Source organism: Pagrus pagrus (assembly GCF_965226575.1).
Source record: "Pagrus pagrus genome assembly, chromosome: 17".
Lineage (NCBI taxonomy): Eukaryota > Metazoa > Chordata > Actinopteri > Spariformes > Sparidae > Pagrus > Pagrus pagrus.
The window spans coordinates 7221124-7242041 of record NC_140201.1 but is presented as its reverse complement, the minus strand read 5'-3'; the positions used below and the strand labels follow the sequence as shown (position 1 = coordinate 7242041).

Sequence of the window (20918 nt, the reverse complement as noted above, 5' to 3'; positions counted from 1 at the left end):
CTGGTTGGATAAAAAAAAGGTAATTTGAAAGTCAACTTGGGTTTGGGTAATTACCGTCTCTAAAGCCGTGCAGCTAAAATGTTAACTTTCAGCAAAGCATTTCCTGTCTTCTCTCCGACTTCTGCTCATTTATCACACTCTCTGCTCTAAACTTTCAAGGGGAGAAAGTCCTCTCAGTCTCTCGGTATGCTGCACCGCAAAAGCAGATTACTTTTTGGTACAACTGATTTATAACCTTGCCCCCTCGGTCAAACCTCATGGGCCGGCGATTCATCACGACTGTGACAATGGCGAGCAGACAAGCGTCTGAAGGAGCTGGCTCGCTCCAGGAAGAAATAACTCACTTATCTGCTGCTGAGATTGTCGTGCGCATGATTAGGCAGAGAAAATATGGCAGAGGCAAACAAACAAGCCATTCATTACACATAACCTGGTTACTTCCAAAGAAGACTTTTATCGAGGTAGATAGCACGCCCTCGTCGCCCATAAACAGCTATCGGTGCACTTCCTTGAGTTGTGTGGGAGTCAATTAAACCTTTTGTTGAAACTCTACCTTTTTATGGCACCATCGGGGCAGATTGGATCTATGGGTATGACACAGTGAATGCAGGAAATGCCCATACAAGGAAGCACACCTCCACACCACCATGAGCAAGGAAGTGAGGAATGAAAAGGCCGTCTGGTGGGAGCAGATAAGAAGCTCGGGCGCAGATCTTTGAACTCTGAACCCAACCCATCTTTGAACGCTGCGACCTCAGCGGCTGAGTCAGAGGAGGGGGAAGCACGACGGAAACGGGAACGCTGGGGAGAAAAACTGGTGGAACAGACGCACCTTTCAAGGCTGAAGATGAAGAATGGAGTGATTAAAGCTGGCCTCCATGTGAGGAGGCCTCTTTGTGTGGCCCGAGAGCTGGAGGCATCTGTCCCACGCGGTCCCCGGCTTCGGGAGGCCTTGAAGAGGCCGAGAGGAGGGTCCCAGCTCACCCTCCCTCCCCAAAAAGGGTCACCCAAGGACAAGGCCGCAGCATCAAACCAAACAGCCGGAGAAGCAACGAGAGCCAGACCTCAGTGTGCCTTTATATACCAGAGCCCCAACACCACATGAAGGGAAAATAACCAGTCGCCAATCTGGATTTGCGCTGCAGCGCTGGCATGCGAACCCCCGAAGAGGCATCCTGGACGAGACGCACAGGAACCTTTCTCTCCGCGGGAGGCTTTAGGGTAATACGAGAGGGGATTATCAGCGGAGGAAGCCCGCATCAGTCCTCCATAATCATTTGAGGGGAGCGAACATGTGTCTGCGTGCTGTGTTTGCACTTGAAAACAAGGAAAATGGCTGTTTTTCCTCTTCAGAGCACATCACAACACATGCAGCATGAGTCAACTCTCGCAGCCTGTCATCAATACCGCTGCAGTAGTAAACAAGTCCGAGTCCGGTGTTTTGAAGGGCAAAGGTCAGGGTTTGGATTTCAAGTCAACAAAAATTATCTCCACAAATACGACGACCCAGAATCCTGCTTGTAGAGTTTCAAAGAGGAGGACGGAGCCTCTGGAGCACTTTAGAGTCTCTCTGATGATTCTGAGTTTACTCTGGGGTTTATATTACGGCTGTCAGCTTTGAGAAATGTTTTGTCCGTCAGTTCTCTCTTCGCTCTGGTTACCTGAATCTTGTTGCTAAGAGTGAAGAAGCCGCAACAAACTGCAAACGCTTTGTCATCGCAACTTAAAACCAAAACAAAACACCTAAAAACAATAAATAAGTAGCACAACTCACCTCCGACAGACCATGAGTCATATCCTAGATGTTTACAGCTATCTTGCCACTAGCTGTCTGCAGTGATGTCACTCAGTGGCTGAGTTGCATTGTGGGTAATGTAGGAAAAACAGTCCACTGTTCCAGCAATGTGAAAGTAAACTGACAAAAACTGGTTACCTTATGTCTTCACGTCTTTGACTTGTGTACAGATGATTCAACCCGGTGAGTTCCTGTCCTTTCACAATCAGCGGGGACTTTTCAACCCTGAATGCCCAAAAATAGCTCCTTTAACTTCCACTTCATGAGCCAACAATACTTCTCCTAAAATTGTTTTCACTACAGATTTTGCTGTTTGGCTTCGTCAGGACCGACTTGCGGCCACAGAGACCGATGGAGGGCTGCTGTCCAACAGTCAGGCGTCGCTGGAAAACAACAGAGCCTTGTCTGGACCCCTCCAGAACACTGACACACAGACGTAAAAGTATACGAAAAGAAAAATCAAACTCTTTCTGTTTAACAGACAGGAACAACCGCTGAAAATTGCACCACTTTGATAACCACAGATTGGAGGGAAAGTTGAGCGTCCAAGACTTTAATTTAATCTGTGCAATAACATGATTACAGCACAAAACGCAGCCTCATTAGAAGCACATTTAATTTTCCATGTTATCAACAAAGCCTTTTTTAATACCTGGCGCTGGAAACCAGAGGTGTTGGTAGACTGAGCTGCTGTGTGCAGGTTGATTGACAGGTCTCTCCTCTCAGCCCCTCTGGCTCCGACTGACTTTATCACACAGTGAATCACACAAAGTCCTCTAAAGCCGTCGGCGCCTGCCGCCTATTTACCCACCAAAATGCACACCTTAGCTCATTTCCATGATGGCTGGGGCTGATTTGTTAGAGAAAAACACCCTCAGGACATCAAAAGCTCATTCGGCATGTAATTACAATCCGTCTCCTGAAGGGATGATCTGGTCTGAGGTGCTAGAACGAGTTAAACGCTTGAATAAACAGGAAAATTCCTCCTTCCTGTTTAAGCACACACCTGCCAAATGACTTCCATCTGTAATGAAGGATCACTGGTGCCTTTAAACATATACACACAGAGACTATGTAAGTTTTGGTGCCACAAATCACATTAAAATGTGGCAAAAGTAGAGAAGAGTCAATGTCTGCAAAGCAATAGGCCTATCTAGCTTATTTTTTGCTAACGTTAGCTACCATAAGTGACTGGAATGACCTAATCATTTATGGTAGCTAATGTTAGCTGATGTGGGCGAAGGTTAGCTAGCTACATCCAGTCGCTTAAGCATAAAGGTTAACCAACCAATTAGCGTGAAGGAATGAAATGACCAGTTACTTATGGTAGCTAATGTTAGCTGGAGTTAGCTAACATTTTCAAACATTATGTAGCCTAACAGCTAACATTCTACTGTAAGCAAATGGAATGACCTTCTCTTAATGGTAGCTAATGTTAGCTGATGTGGGCGAATGTTAGCTGGGAACATCCAGTTGCTTCGGTAGCTAATGTTAACCAACACATCAGCTAACATGACCTACCATAAACGCATTAAATGACCAGTTGTAAATGGTAGCTAATGTTGGCTGGAAGTTGGCTAACATTTTCTAACAATAACTAGCCTTACATGCTAGCCAATACATCAGCTAACATGATCTACCATAAGAAAATAGGATAACCAGTCGCATAGCTAATGTTAGCTGGAAGATAGCTAAAGTTAGCTAACATTAGGGTAACATCCAATCACTTTTGACTATCTTAGCCAACACATCAGCTTACACAGCCTACGACAAAACAAATTAAACAACATGGTAGCTAATGTTAGTTAATGTTAGCTGGGAGTTAGCTAACGATTGCTAACATTAGGTAAAACCCAGTTGGTTTTGGTGATGTTAGCCAACACTTTAGACTCAATAGATTTGTTTCTGTGTTCAATAACAGGCTGGAGGACTGTATTTAAAGCTATACTGTAAAGGACCATGCCAGGTGTTTTGGTACTGGCTGTACCAAGTGTACAGCATTCAAACACAGAAAGAAAACCTACTTTCAGGCAGCTGTGCTTCACCAAAATCCAAAAAACCAGCGCTGTACTTGTTTGCTTTTCCACGAGTTATTCCCATATTCACTGCCCTTCTGTGGCTTAGACTGGCTCTGCTACACACAGTGTGCCAATGTACAAGAAAAGCCAGATGGGAGCTCTGCACAAAAACACTACCCTGCTCTGTGGTGAGCGCCAGGCCCGGCACACCCTGTGCACATTTCCCATCGCAGACACACAATCTCTGCTACTTTCACTGTGTGTGCAATCATACTGATGAGAGTCGTGGCAGACTGGCGGGCTAACAGGTCACGGTGTAAATGCGTAAATGCCATGTTCCATCACATCTAATTTCCACAGCAGCCAGTGAAGTCCAAACCAGCAGAGATTATGTTCTGGTTTAAATCCCCTCTGATCCTGAAGGACTCTCTCCAGAGGTCAGCGTGAAGACCAGTCTACATGCTCCCTCCTTCTCTAAGCCCACTCTTCATTTTCCATTTATCTGTGCTTTCATCCGGCTCTCTACCACTGGATCTAATAAATCACTGGTAATGAGATTTTAAAGTATGTTCCACAGTCATTAATTGTCTTTTATCGAGCAAAAATTGCAGAATATTTTCTGGTTCCACCCTTTAAAATGTGAAGATTTGCTTCCATGGTTCATGATCTGATAGAAATGTACACAAGAGTCTTGTTTCTTTCTGTCTCACCTTGTTTGGAGCGTTATCAGCAGCCAGAGTGCTCCTCGGTGGGACCTGGTAGATGTCTTGTGAGGGAGGAACCTGGTAGATGCTCTGCTGACTCTGCTGCTGTGGACTCTGGAGGGACGGGGGCACCTGGTAGATCCCCTGAGCCCCCGAGCCGGGCTTCTGCTGGTACCCCGAGCTCTGAGGGGAGGACTGCGCGGCCGCGCTGGCGGCCGGCGACTGGGCCTCGAACATGGGTCCGATCAGCAGCTTCAGACGGTTGCCGGGGGCGATGCCTTGGCGGCCGTGCAGCGAGCAGAGCCACCAGCCCTCCAGGCCTCCCGTGTTCTGCTCTATGACGGTCAGGATGTCCCCTTTACGGAAGGCCAGCTCCTCGGGGGACTCCGGCACGTTGTCGTACAACGCTTTCGCCATCAGGTTCTGCAAGAGGAAGAGAGAGCGGAGCGTGTTTAGAGGAAGATGTTTGCTTCATTTTAACATAATCTACTTGCTAGCCAGCAGCAATTTAGCTTATCTTAGCACGATGACTAGAAACAGGGGGGAAACGGCGACCCACCACAGCAAAGAGAGTAAGAGTATTGCCTAAACTCTTCTTTTATAACACCAGAGTTTACCCTAGTTTTCAATACATCAATGGCAGTTTTTGGAAAGCTTGGGTGAATGACATGCTGGTGAACTTCTTTCTGCACTTCAAATCACCATGCAGGATTGCGTTAGGGCCCCCAGCTCCGCACCAGATGTCTTTCAAGCCAATCTGAACTTGATGGGATTTTCTCAGCTTGTGTCCCGCTCCAGGGCACAGTTATCTAAAGGGCCGGCGAGGGCTGAGGGATAATGACTCAAAACCGCAGATTTTGGAGATAGGAAAAGCCCCCAGAGTGTGCCACTTCTGTGTCTGAGAGAGGCATTTAAGACTAATTGCCCCAGTAAATGCATCAATCTTTTCCCTTAAGCCTTTATTCATCCGGGGGAAGGAGTTAACTGAGCATGAATACTCCTTTTCAGCTGCTTCACACTCACAATAACAAACTCTTGGGAGATACCCCCTTCAACAACAACAGCACTGTACTGTAAGATATGTAAGCGCCATCAATGCAATTAGGGATTAAGTGCCTTGCGCAAGGGCACCTTAATTTTAGGTACAGAGAGAGGAGAGTGGTTGATGTTCAGTTATCCCAGATGGTCTGTGTTTCATGTGAGCAGTCTTTGCCTCAACTGCTTTAGCAATAAAATGGCTAAAACAGGTCTTATAATGAAGATGGAGCTACTTAATGTTCACATCATCGACCATAAACACATTGAATGAGCAGTTGTTTATGGTAGCTAATGGTAACTGGAGGTTAGCTAGCTAGTTTGCTAACACTGGGTAGCCTAACAGTTGTTTTGGTAATGTTAGCCAACACATCACCTTAAATAACATACCATAAACAAAATTAAACATCATGGAAGCTACTCTTAGCTCGAAGTTAGCTCACATTTACTCACATTAGGTAACATCCGGTCGGTTTTGGTAATGTTAGCCAACACATAAGCTAACATTACCTACCATAAACAAATAAGATGATCAGTCGCTTATGGTAGCTAATGTTAGCTAGAAGTTAGCTAACACTGGGTAGCGAAAAAACAGCTATTTCGCCAGCACATCATTTAATATTACCAACCCGATGACCAGTCACTTATGGCAGCTAATGTTAGCAAGAGGGTAGCTAATGTTTTCTAACATTAGGCATCATGATAATGTTAGCTAACACAACATAACTTTGATAACCAAACCTAAACCAATCAAACAACATCATAGCTAATGTTAGCTGCATAATGAAGATGAAACTAAGAAGTGAAACAGTACTGAAGCCACGCTGCTGCTGACTTTAAACCTTTAGGTCTCATCTCGCAGCATTAAACCACTTGTGTCAGATGAAATGAGGTGACTTGAGGTTGAAATCTGAGTCTTAATCAGACTAAAAAAAACTACATGCACATTTGGACAGAGAAGAAATACTTCTACAGAGTGAGGATTATCAGAAACATGAGTCTATTTTTGACTCATGCTTCGACTGTAAACACAGCTTCAGAGAGTGATTCAGTTTCACTTATCTTTCGAGCACCTTATTTGTGCCTCACCCTACAACAGCTCGCTGTGGGAACCAGGAAGCCCGCTGTGTGGCTGCTGCTGGTCTGAAGCCTTTCTTGAACCCTCTCTGGCCTTCCTCTTTCCCACGTGAAACTCTTTCTGTTACCAACGTCGTTATCTCTCGCTGAGAGGCCTGGCCTCCCTGGCTATTGTCTAAGTGCGCTGTCAGGGCCGTTAGCCGGCAACACCCGCTGCACAATTACACCCGTACAATCACCCTGCGGCCACCGGCTCCCTGCGACAAGTTCACCCCCCCCCCCCCCCGAGGTCAACGTTGCCCAATGGGAAGCGGATCCTGTACGTCTACTTAGTCCTATAATTTGATCCAGGCTGGCAGAGGCATCCACGAGGAAACGAGATGCTGATTGCTTTGATTACAACGAGCAGCTACAATTACAGTTTGAATATATTTGTGCTGCTCGTTTTAAATCAGCAGAGAGGTGAAAACATTTTCACACTGATCCTAAACTTCCCTCAATCTCTTGGAGGTTTGCTCGTACTAATCAGTCTCAGAACTGCGGGAATTTATAGTTTATTTATCGTTTCAACCTTCATGAGCAAAATCAACACCCTGAACGTGCCAGATACAGGTGCATGTTCCTGTTTGTTTCATTCACAGAAAGCTTCAATTCCTGCTGTCAGAAGTCAGAAAAACTAAAGAAACTGGACAGAAGTCTGCAGAAAGGCTTCGCAGCACTTGTCCGAGTGGGAGAATTTTCTAAAAACTGCCGAAATATGGCAATAAAATCCAAACATCTGAACCACTTCTCCCAAAACTGGCAAGCGATGATGATAATGATGATAACAGGGTGAAGAAAATACTCAGATAAGAGATTATACACATTTAAATGTCACCAATCTAAAGCCAAATGTGGGTTTCCCCCCCCTGTAAAGGCTGAAGACACATGAGAAAATTCTCTTGCATTAAAAGACCGGATCCGTCCATACGAGCGGTTCTTGCAGGCGTCCTGCTGCGGTTTAACTGTGTTTGATGCTCAGAGGAGAAATTAAATCACCTCACAGACACAAGAACAGCACATTTCAAACCCTTCTTTGTCTCTTCTAATTATAGTGATCACTTTAACCAGCTGTCAAATCAAGAATGCCAGTTTCGCTGACCACACGTGAACACATCACAATCACAAACCAGCGTGTGTGGCGGTACACGCATGGAACAAAAGGGGTAGTGAAAACCACCTCTGCACCTCTGTGGAGGAAAACGTGCGAGAGAAACTGTCACCTCTGAGCCACACGGAGATGCTTTATGCCTGTTTAACATCTCACAGCTCCGAAACACCGTCACAAGAACATATTCACACTTTGATGAAGCCTCGGTGCAGAAATCTAAACTCATCTCAGGAGTTTCTTGTTTTGTTTTCATGCGTCGGCCCAAAGCTCAGAAAACAAGCATTGTTTAACACCTCGGTGCCTCATGAAACATTTGAACTACACAAAATGATGCATTATGTCTTGAAACCTGGTTAAAATTTTTAACCAGGTTTCGAGACATAATGCATCCGGGGATCGGGATCGGGGCATCCCTAGTGAAAAACAAGATATTTTCACATGTTTCTCATCTGTGACATGTTGCTATGTATGCTAGCTGCTAGCTTAACTAGCTAAAGGTGCACTATGTAGAAAATCAAACTCATAAAAGGTAACACTTGCAATATTAATACTGTAATTATACATTAGAAATATTTATCCATAACTGAATAAACAAGCAGTCCCCAGAGTGTTTTACGGTCCCCAGATCGCTGTGTGAAGTAACACGATGTAAAACTTGTCGTCCTTTGATGATAGTTAGTTTATTCAGTTTATTCAGTCATGATTAACATGTCTTCCCCAAAACTACATAGTGCACCTCTAAAGGAGACTGTGTTAGACACATTACTTCCTCAGACATGTTGTTAAAGAGACAAAATAAACCTGTGAGGCCCATATGAGCCGCGAGCGCAGCTATTAAAAGCACCTAAACGTCGTTTTGAGATCAGATCTCGTTGCTTTCTAACCTCCTCTATCCACCTCTGCCACCCTGTGTTATTTCATCCAGCCTCGAGGTTCAGACGACCAGCAAAGCTTCATATTTACATTAGGAAGCAGCCGACCGCCTCGCTGACTTATAACAGATAACTTCCTGGAAGCTGCACTCGTCTGTGGGTGAAGCAGCAGGGGCCCTCCCCGCCTGACAAATGGCAAACACATGTGTTTATAGGAGGATCAATGGCGAGTGGTGCAGTCACTGTGTTGTGACTAACCGATGTTTATGCCAGAGATGTGACGCCCGCTTTAATAGTCGGCTTCACCTGCTCCGATTACAGCTGGATGAAGCAAACAGACAGGAGCTTCACTCCTCCGCATCACTTCAGAAAAAGGAGGTGCGTGTAGCTGTTAGCCATTACAGCTAACAACCCGTTTGTTCAGTATGATTAGAGGTGATGTTTCACAGTCAGTGTGTTTGAACTCATCTATGACCCGGTCTTCATTGGTGAAGGGGCTATAAACGTTATCACTAGCTCCATTTATATTTTTATGATTATTGACATACAGTAAAAACCAAACCACAATGAGAACGAAGGTGAAGTGTGTGAAGATGTGATGATCCCTGTGGTCACCAGACTCAACCGCAAGACCTGATACTGTACGTGAGGGTTTGTACTGTAGTAGTCGTGTTTGTTGATGAGCTGTTTCCACGAACTGAGTCTGACTCACTGAATACTGTTTGGTTACATCATCAGTGGCGGAGCTGCAGCGATTAATCTATTAGCTGTCAACTGTTTTATTAATCGATTCAGTTCAGTTTCAGTTGTTTTTTAAGAAAATAGAAGTCAATAGTTTCTTTCCTCGTCTGTGACAGTTAATATCTTTGGGTTTTGGGGCTTTGATTGCAATTTTTCACCATTTTCTGACGATTAATCGAGAAAATAAGCAAAAGATTAATCGTCGATGACAGTAATCATTAGTTTCAGTTCGTCTTTGTGGTTTCTACACATTTTGCTTCACTTCCTTGATGTTAAGCGTGTAAAAATGATGATGACATTTGCTTTAGTGGGACACAAACCAGCCTTTCTCATACAAAACACACAAAAACGAGACAAATCTAGATCGAATCATTTGTACGGTGGCCCTGAAGGCTCAACACGCTGCATCTCCGTAAACAGATTGACGTTTTCCTTCTTTTTCACACAACCCAGTGAAATGCTTATGTTATGTAACTACAAGAGTCACAGGCGACGTCGTCAATGTTTTGTTTTGCCCGACCGAAAGTCCAAAACCGAAGCTATCAGAAGCAAATCACATCTGAGAGGCAATAATCAGACACGTTTGCTCCACTTTTGCTTTAAAAATGATTCATCTATTAGAAAAATTAGCTGCAGGTTGTTGACTAAGCGATTAAAAGGACTAATTGTTTCTGCTCTAAAGATGTTGAGGATGAAGCTCAGCAAACTTTGCCCTCATTACTGAACAAACAGATCAGGTCCAGATGACATTCAAAGATAAAAGGAGGTGTAAAACTCCCGCACACATGTATTTTGTTTAGCTTCGGGGTCTCCCAGGTCTGATGCCGTGCCCTCTGCAACATCTGGCCTCTGACGCTCTCGCCGCCTCGTATGTTTTGGTCATTAGGTAAACCAGAAATCGTGCAAAAGCTGAGCACCTGGAGCTCCATATACAGCCTGCAGACCCAGCTGCGTGAGCCCCTCCACTCTCTGCTATGACTCACACACCTCTACATCAACAAGCCGGCCGTCTCGCCTGAACACAAACAGTACAAATGTCCTCTCATTTTGTGTGCAGCGAGCCCGGCGCTGACCGTGCCAGAAATAAAAGAACTTATGTAACTTGCTGAAAAAAAAAAGGGGGGCTCCACCTTTTGCTTTTCGGTCAGAGCTCTCTGGGTGGTTCTGGCGCCGCCTCTCTGTGGGTGCACGTCAATCTAATAATAATGAAGGTGGCTTTGGCAAAACAAGCTCAAAAAAAAAAAAAAACACAACCGCACCAACATAACAGAAAACAGTATCCACGGCGACGGGGAGCACGGGGATGTTTTCAAACAAACACAAAAAAACAAGTGGTACGCCCCGACTGTGAGAACGTCACGCAGTACACCTCAGCGTCGTGTTAAGAAATTAGGGCCGTACCACTGCAACACGTGTCCCGGGGGTGGTTCGCAGAAAAGGGGCGAACCGGCACACTCATTTGGCCTCATTTCACATGAGTTAAATATAGAAAATAATTATAGTAATGACGATAATGAGGACCTGATGACTTTTACGAGCCGTTCCTCAGAGTGCGGCCTGCTGCGGGTGAGAGCCAGTTCAAATAAATGGGCCGTGTGAAGGGTTCTGGGTAAGGAAAAGGGCTCATGGGAAGCGGTTCAGAGCTCAGAGCACATGGTAATTTCTTCATTTGGACAGTTTGCAGGAGGGTTGACCCTCTGATTACAGCCTCTTTTGCGAGCCAGTGGCCGTGTATTAACTTAATTATACAGCCGGGCTCGGTGAAACTTCACCTCGTCTATTTCTGAAGAGCTCTGGTGGAAAAAGAAAAAAAAAAAAGGTCCATGTCACAGCTTTCATTTTGAGCCTCTGAGGGGAAAAGTGATCCGACACAGCAGCCACACAATGACTGAGTGATGTGTTATGTAAGCAGCTGTAGATCAATAGTCAGGACACAGAGCTCGTCAACGATCAATCGCCTGCTCAAGTGTTATTGATTGATACGCACTGAATTTACGTTCTTATTTTCGTTTTGATTTCAGGGAAACGCCACCATCACTGCTCAGTTTTAGTCATGCTTATTCACTGACTAAACACATATCTCCACCCTTAAACTGTGGTGTTTTGAGCATCAGTGGTTTGTTGAAGCTTGCACTGTGGTTAGACGCAACATGGCGCATCATTTCCTGTCAGTGTCGGTCGCCGCGCTGTCGCTGTTTAGTGGAGATTTCCCCATAGTGCTGCTGCAGCTCGTGAATCACAAACGAGAGAGGGAAGGTGGTGGGTGTCATATTTACACCGGGGAGACAAATGTCTTTCATGAAACACTAGGTGGAGTGAATAGAGCCTGGAGGGGCTTGGTGTGATGTGTCTGGATAATTGTGGTGGAGTAAAAAAAACCTACACAAGACTCATTATTGAGTGTGTTGGCAAGGAAACAAATGACTGAACCGCTGCTGTGATTCATTTCTGTTAGCTAATAGAGCATATTCACATGGCGGCCATTGATCAGCAACTGTAAAGACAATGGATGATGAAAATCCAGACGGACATCGGGCCATAACTCAAAGTAAACCGACGTTCGATACTCCCATTCGCTAACGTTACGTTAGCTAACAGCAAACGTCAGCATTCGACCACTGCTGTTTGATAGTGTTACATACACCACACCAATATTGGACTCATGTATTAGCTGCAATACGCTAAAATCAGGCCATAATTTAAGGTTAAACAACATATTTGAGTTAGCTAATGTAAGACAACAGCAAACGTTAGCATTCACCCACTGCTGTTTGAGTTATTTGGCAGAAAATGAATCGAGGACTATAACTTTCACACAAAATGAAAATTATTTACTACTTAGCCCATCAGAAGATTAGCAAATGCTACTTTTTTTTGTTAGTAATCAGAATGTGTTTGGGTTGGGAAAGAGTCATTTTCACTATTTTCACGGTATAAACACTTGGTGAGAGTTAGTTCAAATGAAAATAATCATTACAATGCATTTGTTGCCTAATTACTACCAATCAGACTGTCTGGAGTAAAAAAAATCATGATGAAATACTATGTGACACCATAAACCACCTTCTGATGAGCTTACAGGAAGTGTTTTGAGTAACTTCTTGGGTAAAATGACTGTTCTCCTGCAGCTCCTCCTCGCTCTGTCCATTCATCACAGTTGTATTTTGTTTTACGGTCACATAAACTACAAGGTAACTTGACATGACGCCCTCCTCTGTTTCCGTCCCACTCCTTAGCCCGCAGCGCTTCCTGCCTCCTGCAGAAACCCAAAAGAGTTCCCGGCTACGTCTGACCGAGTCTTATCATTTCCACGTCTTGGACTCCCTCGCTCCCGGTCCTCAACGCCAAGCACAAACCTATAATTAGCAGTGAAAGCCACACTGGAGATTTTCTCCCAAAAGTATATCAGATTCTGTGAAGTGGAGCTGCTGCTGGGGGAAACATATTTTGCAACGTCGCCTCTCATATTTCTGCCAAGTCATTGTAGGACTGTGTGAATGGTGAAGCAGCAGGAAGAGAAACTTGTCCTTCAGTTTGACGACCCGTGCTGGCGGGCGTCCAGGGCCCAGGCTTTTGTTTGGTTGCTGACGCTGACCTCTTGCCCTGTAAAGACAATTTACTGCACCTACAGGGGTCAAGAAAGCAGCCAGCGACACAAAAAAACAACAGTACGGTTGGTATTCACGGGGCTCCCGGCCAAGAGGCGCTCAGTTTTGGCGGAGTTTAGAGCGGTGGATTATTTCCAAGCTTGGCGCCGTTGCCAAACGAGGGTACATGAGTGCATCTTGGTAACCCCCGGAGATGAGAGCTAATCCCTCCTGGGGGGGGATAGCCGACATGTGAAATATGTTTCATGGTATCTCTGCAGGGCCACATTGAATGGTTTTACATATAGGAATAGCCAATGAGATGGAGATTCACTCAAGTGTCTTCCCGATTTCACGCCAAGCGAAAGATCCCACGGACACAAAAAGACGAACCGACGAGGCTGCCATCTTCTGTCTTTGAAAACATGAAGGGCAGCGCAGATAAAAGAGGAATCTTTTGTTGACTGGAGGCAAAGATTCATCCGTTAACACTTCAGTGCTTTAGACAAACATCTACTGAGGATGTGTTTTGTACTTTCTTTATTTCAGCGGTTGACTGATCAGAGGAGCAACAACTAATGACTATTTCATTATTCTTATCTTATATTTGGTTTATAATTCTCATCAAGTGCTTCCGAGAAGCTCCCAGAACCCGAGAAGACGTCTTTAAATGTCTTGTTTCGTCTAAAAGTCCAACTCGATTTGATAGAAAACAGGAAACTACTACTAAATCCTGACATGCGAGAAGCTTTAAACAGAGAATAATTGGATGTCTGGCCATAAAACCATCCTGATTAATGAATCAAATCATCAAGTAGGTGGTTAGTTAATGTTCAGTCAGTTGAGTGATGGTGTCAGCTCTGAATATTCAGTCATTTTGATTGATTTCCTGCCACTGCAGTGAGGTTTAATGGAGAGGCGTTCAGGAATTTGTCACCACAAAGTAAACATTATTTGTTCCATCATAAATTAACTCTAATAACTGTTTCTGAGCAGCTGACGGTGGAAAATTTTTTCCACCGTCAGCTGCAAACTGGACCTACAATCCCTGAGATGCACTCACGTTTACATCACATGTTCAGGTGGATAAAGCCACCGACGGTCCTCCAAACTCATTTTCAGCTCATATTAAACACTTTTTCTTCCTTCCCCGGTGTTTTCCCAGCTGTCCGGCCTCCTCTTATCTGTCAGGACTCTCCTCGAGGTCGCACCGAGCCAACAGAGGCCGACTACATCTTGAGAGATGACCCTGCAAAATAGCCGGCATTCCTTCGAGGGGGGAATAAACCGGGAGGCAGGCGAGAATTATTTCCGCCAAAAGGTCAAACATGGAAATGATTATGTGCATTGTTGCTGACGTCGGGGTAGCCTCTCTCTCACACAATATAGTCTGTCTCCCCGCTGACCGTTTTCAAATGTTAATGGCTGGCTCATGGGGTGAGGGAGCAGCGGGGGAGGAGGGACGGCTATTCATTCTCACTGGGGGAGAAGCTCTTCACGCTGCACAGGAGCAAACTTGGGCCACAGCACGAAAATACCACGACTTTTAAACAGGCAGAGGGGTCAGAAATAGCTGCTTCGCTGCCTTCAAACGTGCACAGGCTGATCTCAGACAAGCACAGAGAAGGACTGTTTGCTTCACAGACTCTGGATCTGTGTGCGTCTCGCTGCCAGACTCATTAACAACGTAAAGGGGCACCTTGAAACAATCATGTGCATCTTCTGAACAACCCTTCCCACGCACAATCGCCTCAATCGCTCTCGTTCTCACAGGGCTGCTCCTCCTCGACCTCCCGGTTCTCCCATCCCTCCCCCACCACCACCGCCACAATACATCCAACTCTGTTTGCCCTCTCGTTCCCCCCACAACTTCCTCTTTCTTTCATTTTCTGCAGGCCCATTCAGCATCACAGATCCTCCTCCTCCTCCCTCCTCCTCCTCCCTCCCCAGAAAACAATGTCTGCTCCGCTCTCCTCCAGTCCTCTCCACTGTTGGATCAGCGCCTGGAACCTGAACCCATAAAAACTAAAACACACACACGCACACACACATATTGGCCAGAATTTGGGTTCACCTAATCACTCTTTCACTGCAGTTGTGAAGCTATTTCTGCAACGGTTACGTCAGCTGCTGAGGAATGAGTCGAAAGGTTGAGGAGGTCTCCGGGCGAGAACGTACAGAAGAGGAATTCTTAACAGTCGTGTCACCGAGAAACACTTTAAAGGAACAGTTTCACTTTTTGGGAAGTACTTTGGGGAGAGTTTGAAGAGGAGATTGATACAACGGTTAAAGTATAAAGCCGGAGTCAGGAGGCGGTTAGCTTAGCTTAGCATAAAGACTGGAAACAGGTAGAAACAGCTAGCGTGGTTGTGGTTTGATGGCGGGTTTAACTCTAAAGAATAAAACATTTTTTACTCTATTTTTTATGCTATGCTAAGCTACCTGGCTGCTTGAATTTTGCTACCTTTGGATTCAATCTTTCAGGTAACTTTTAAGAGCTTACAACTTCTATTCTTACATATATCTCCTTTAAACTACCACAGTGTTGTGTATGTGTTGTGCTCTCCCTCCTCCTCCTCGGGCCTCCCTGACGCTGTAACAGATCCATCTGTGTGCACATCCATCTGGAGGATTATACGCATTAGGTGACCTATGGAGAGACAAGCCCTCCCTTCACACCTGAACACCCGCTGGAAACATCTCTGATGTCACAGAGAGGGAGAGGGAGGAGGGGTTTTGGGTGCAGCGTCTGGTCAGGACCTCACCTCAGGACATGTGACGGAGCGCCGTGGCGACCTCGTTAAGCCTCTGTTGAAATATAACCACTCTGCCAGGGAAAGGAGCGCTTAATATAGCTGTGAATAATTCATGGCGGCTGTGATCAAGAGCAAAAGCTGAGACCTGATAGGGGACGTAGTAAACTTTGACACTGTTTAACAGAGTTAAACAAGGATCTGCGAGAGGACACAGGCGGGAGTGGCGCAAAATGTGTCGTCCGACCCGGGAACGCCTCTGATCGCCACCCTGCTCTCCCTCTGACGGTGTTGCATAATGCAGATATGTTTTTATCATAAGCAAAGAGCACTCTGCATGATTTCTATGCTCTCCTTATCTTTGCCTGAATGTGGCAGAGGCAAACAAAGAAGTGTAGACGTCAGAGAGGTTGCAGATAACAGCTTGGAAACACGACTGTTGATCAAACCTCTTCTTGACGACGAAATATTGATCGACGGAGACGCGTTTCCTCGCCTGAAATCCCCCAAAAAACATCCTCATCATCCTGGACTGTTGTGCTCTCTGTACTCCGAACAGGAGAATGAGTCAGTGTGGACCATGACGTAGATGCACACAGCGTGGACGCCCTCCAATCACAACCACACCCGGCTACAGAGTGACACCAGGCCCAGTGGACACTGAAGACAAGAGTCTGAGCCAAAGATCTGGCAAACAGCAGCTTCAGTAAACACTCAGTGAGGAGGTGAAGGCCCTGAATCCGTGACAGAGTGCAGTCTTCAAGCTTATGTTCACAAAGCAGAGATCAAAACATGACAACTCTCCACAGAAATCAATCCAAATCCTCCCGGAGCTCCGATGAAGCTGACGTCAGGCCCTCCATCACAACATAACCCTCAATGACTGACAGTGACAGACACAGCAGAGCCTCTGATTGGCTCCACGCTGAGTTAAAGAGCAATCACGAGCTCCAATCACGATGAGAGCATCGTGGGGTTTTTATGAGGACATGATTGATTTCAAAGTGAAAGTGTCAAATGATGAAGTGGGAAATTCAACCATGCACTTCCTGATATGAATATGTCAACCTCAGGAGATGTAGCTTTCCCTTGAACAACTCAATAAAGGTTGATTTAACAGGATTCTTGCGACATCATGATGCTAATTTAGCCATTTAAGCCCCCCAAAACCAGACTTTTCCTTCTTCCTTTGTTATTTTATCAATAAACAGTTTTGTGAGAAGAAAAATATGTAATTTCTCAAAACAGAACCAAATAATCAAAAAGTAGTTGTTAGAAAGTTAACTGAAACCGAGTCTTTTCCTGTTCCTGGACTTGTGAGGATTTGCTACCTTTTCTTTAAATAGTTGAGCATCTTTGGGTTGTGACATTTAAAAAATCTCCACACGGGCTCAGAGAAGCTGTGATTTAAAGTGTTAAAGACCAAGAACGGATCAATAAGAGAGTAATACCAGCACCAAACAGTCATACTCGAGTAAAAATAAAGATATTTTGCTAAAATGTCGCTTTAGTTGAAGTGAAAGTCATCCATACAACAAGTAGGTGAGTAAAGGTCTTAAAGTATCTGAAATCTTGACTCTCCAGTGAGGAAATGTAACTTAGTACAATCTACTTAAGTACAATGTAGAGGTTTCCATCTTCTACTCATTAATACTTCCAGTCCTCCACATTTATTTACTAACTTCAGTTACTTTGCAGATTAAGTTGTGTATTTCTAAAATAATTTAATGGCAATCAGACACAGATAACTGAAAAAATGCTCAATAACAGCCTCTGATAATGGACCAGGCCGGTCTATAACTCTAGTATCTGATATTAAATGTACTTAAGTATCTAAAGTAAAAGTAAAAGTATGGATTAATACACATAATCAGCATTTTTCTGAATCTTAAAATCAGCGTTTTGCTTTTATTTTTTAAAATCTGATTGACAGAAACATGAATCAATTTACAAATGTGCTGCTTTGGCTCTGATGCAGCATGTAATCTGCAAAGTAACTAGTAACTAAAGTTACAGTAAAAAGTACAATAATTACCTCCAGATTCTGGTAAAGTGGAAGTTGGAAATAAATGGAAATACTCAAGTAAAGTACACGTACCTCATCACATGAGTAAATGTACTCAGTTACATTTGATCAGTGAACAACAGTGGAGGCTTTTCAAGAAAATAATCAGAACATATTTAGATGTTTTTGTCCATAAAGCTCAGAACAAATCTCAGACAAACAAAGTCCAACAGCAACAAGAGGGGCCACTGAGCAATAATACATGTTTCTTCAGATATTTATACCTGCTAGGTGACAAACTGACTCTCAGAGGTATTTTTAAAGCATCTTTCTCAGCTGCAACTGATTAAAATGCCACAAATAGTCACATATTTATATTTCTGTCATCCTTTCTGACTCGAGAGGAGGGTTTGTTGTCCTCTATGTCCGCCCCTGTGATGGTGATACACTGAAGACAGACCTGACACACACCAGCAGCCTCCCATGAGACGTTCACGTACACATATATCACCTCTCTCAGCATCACCTCAGGTACTTAACCGTTAAACCACTTCTGTCCCAAACAAACCCGGATACTCTTATTTAAAGTATCTGTGGTGTTTTATCGACGTGAAACTAAAGTGGAAAAACTTTCACAACCACTAAAACACACGTAGACATCTACTCTGAACTCAAAGAGCGTAAGAAAGTCCCGGTCCGATCCAATCTGTGCCGCTTCACTTACTTTGTATTTCATCTCGCAGCTCTTTTTCTCTGGAGACTCCGGGTAAAAAAAAAAAAAGTGAGAAATAAATCCGCTTTCGGGCCTCAAACAGCGGTCATCCGAGTGACAGAGGACCGGAGGGTTGGTTCGGTGAGGTTAACGAGCCATCCAGAGCTTCATACACGAGGAGGAAACACGTACGGAGGAGTCTCGGTGGTCCGGACCGCTCCTCTCAGAATCTAACCGCTCCGCTCCGGGTCGCTCCGCGACACATTCACGGTCGGGCAGCTCATTAACATTCGCCGCCGTCTGATTGGTCGGGATAACCGTTATGACCACGCCCCCTTCCCTCCCAAGCGCCCGTGCTCTGAAGTGAAATGACGTCATTTTCACAATATGTGCAGCTCTCACAACTGATTTATTTATTTAAATATAAATAAATCTATTTTTCTCAACTTTGATTCAGTTATTAAAAAAAACAAACATTGATACAAAACTACAAAATGAAAAAGTTAATATTAGTGGATGTTTTCAATGTGTTGTCACCCCTTTCTATTAGTTATTTGGGGAATGATGATGCTATAAGTTTTGTAAATATTACATTGGCGCCATTAAAAGTATGCCGAATTATCTATTATCATTTCCTCTTTGTAATGAACCCATTAAAGCACAGACAGTTATCACTGGCTCACTTTGATACTGATGAAAACGTAAAAACAAGTCAATTCTTAGGCAAGTTCTGCCCATATAGAAATATGTATGACATACCTACAAGGCAATATATAATTATTACATACATACATCCTTGGATATATATATAGATATAGGTTTATAACATATTTTAAATACCCACAGGAAAATGTGTATATGTACACATATTAAAACATTATACAGTATTATGATGATTCTTTCAAGAATTTCATCAAAATAAAGTTAAAGCTAAAAGTTTAAGCGACATAATTTGCCTGCTAAAATCCAAATATTCACCTGTTACACCCAATAAGATGGCCCACTGCTCTGCTAGCTATACCACAAGCTGACAGTCAAGTAAGATTTTAGCTAGGCTAACTTTAGGTAAATCTAGTGCACATACACATACAATGATTGTCCAAAATCACATTTTTTTATGCATTCATCTTACTGCAACCAACTTCAGGATGACTCTTTATGCTCATTATGAAAATATGTTTTGTTTTGTTTTTTATTTATTTATTTTTTAACGAATATTTAGCATGAAACAATACATGGACACAACGCTAGGATCTGGAAAATGTATGTAAAATGTAAAAAAAAGGTCAAATAAAAGTGGTTTACGAAACTTTTCTGAGCTGATTATTGGTGTCAAACAAGACATTTCATCGAGCTAAATGTAGATATTGACAAAAAAGCTGTTAAAACATGTACTGTAGCTGTAAAAGCTTAAAAAACATACTGTAACATCTATAAGTTTATAAGCTTATTTTATTGTGCTGGGCTCCCTGGCGTTTTTAAGCCTTCATGAACAAGTGGTTTTATTAATTACCTGTTGTATTTCTCTATCTGTTGAAGTAAAGTTTGATTATTATTATTATCATATATCAGGCAGTTCTTGTTTCTCTATGTGATAAAAAAAAAAATAAAAAAATTGGGTCGTTCTTCTTCAAAATAGTGAAACCTTGAATTTTGGAGGAAGTGTGATTATGCAGAATTTCTCTCTCCACAGAAACGCGTCTGCTGGTTAAAAAGAAAATTACAACACCCAGTAATGCAACCGTCTTTTACCAAAACCATCGTCCTGTTTCTTCAATGAATAAATGAATAAATTAATACATAAGTAAGTAAGTCGTCCTCTGAGCTGTGGCCTTGTTTTTTTAGAGCTCAGGAGAGACAAACATTTACCTTGACATCAACCACTGCAGTTTTAAGTTTACACGTCTGAAAACAAAGGCTTCACAAAAACAATGTATTTGTGATTTTCCCTTGCTGATATCAACATTTGTAATCATTTATCATCACCACAACTGGAGGAACAAGTACATTTTTTAAAGAAATTAATTACAAAAACACAATAAATCTAAAGAATATCAAACTCTCTGTACCACATAATAATAAAAAATAAATTAATTCCTGATACAGTGGCTAACATCACATTAAAAACATCTTTTTATCCTTTCTCAAAGACAGTACAAATTATTTAAAGGTAATTCACAGGTTGTTTAACTTGAATTCACGGGTTATCTTTAAGTTGCTCACCCTGACTTGAGTGCAGACGGCGCAGATGATAGCAGAGATGTCACCTTCATACACTCAGCTCAGCATCTAAACGGAGGTGACAAGAAACACCCAAGCTGATCTCTGACGAGCTGACGTGCCGGCAGGAAAGACTTCTGCTTCTCTGCATCACCCTGTTAACACCTCCTCAGCGCGCACAGCTCGTCTCTGCAGAGTTACTGCACTCGAGATCTGCATGTCATAATCACAGAAAGGAAACATGGCAGT

General features: G+C 43.6%; 1 protein-coding gene across 3 annotated transcripts in view; it reads right to left on the bottom strand.

Annotated features, from left to right (window-relative positions):
- The window catches only part of nedd9 (neural precursor cell expressed, developmentally down-regulated 9), a 34782-nt gene extending 14091 nt beyond the window's left edge, over positions 1-20691 (bottom strand). The window contains exons 1-2 of one of the 3 annotated variants that reach the window (XM_084380359.1): positions 20673-20691; positions 4524-4940 (exon numbers count right to left, since the gene is read on the bottom strand). In XM_084380359.1, the coding sequence (XP_084236485.1) occupies positions 4524-4934 (411 nt within the window). In that variant the 5' untranslated portion in view covers positions 4935-4940; positions 20673-20691. Of the gene's footprint in view, positions 1-4523; positions 4941-10522; positions 10588-18461; positions 18714-20672 lie in introns of those variants that run through there. The other 2 variants (XM_084380357.1, XM_084380358.1) reach the window with 2 other exon arrangements.
- Between the last annotated feature and the right edge of the window lie 227 nt (positions 20692-20918).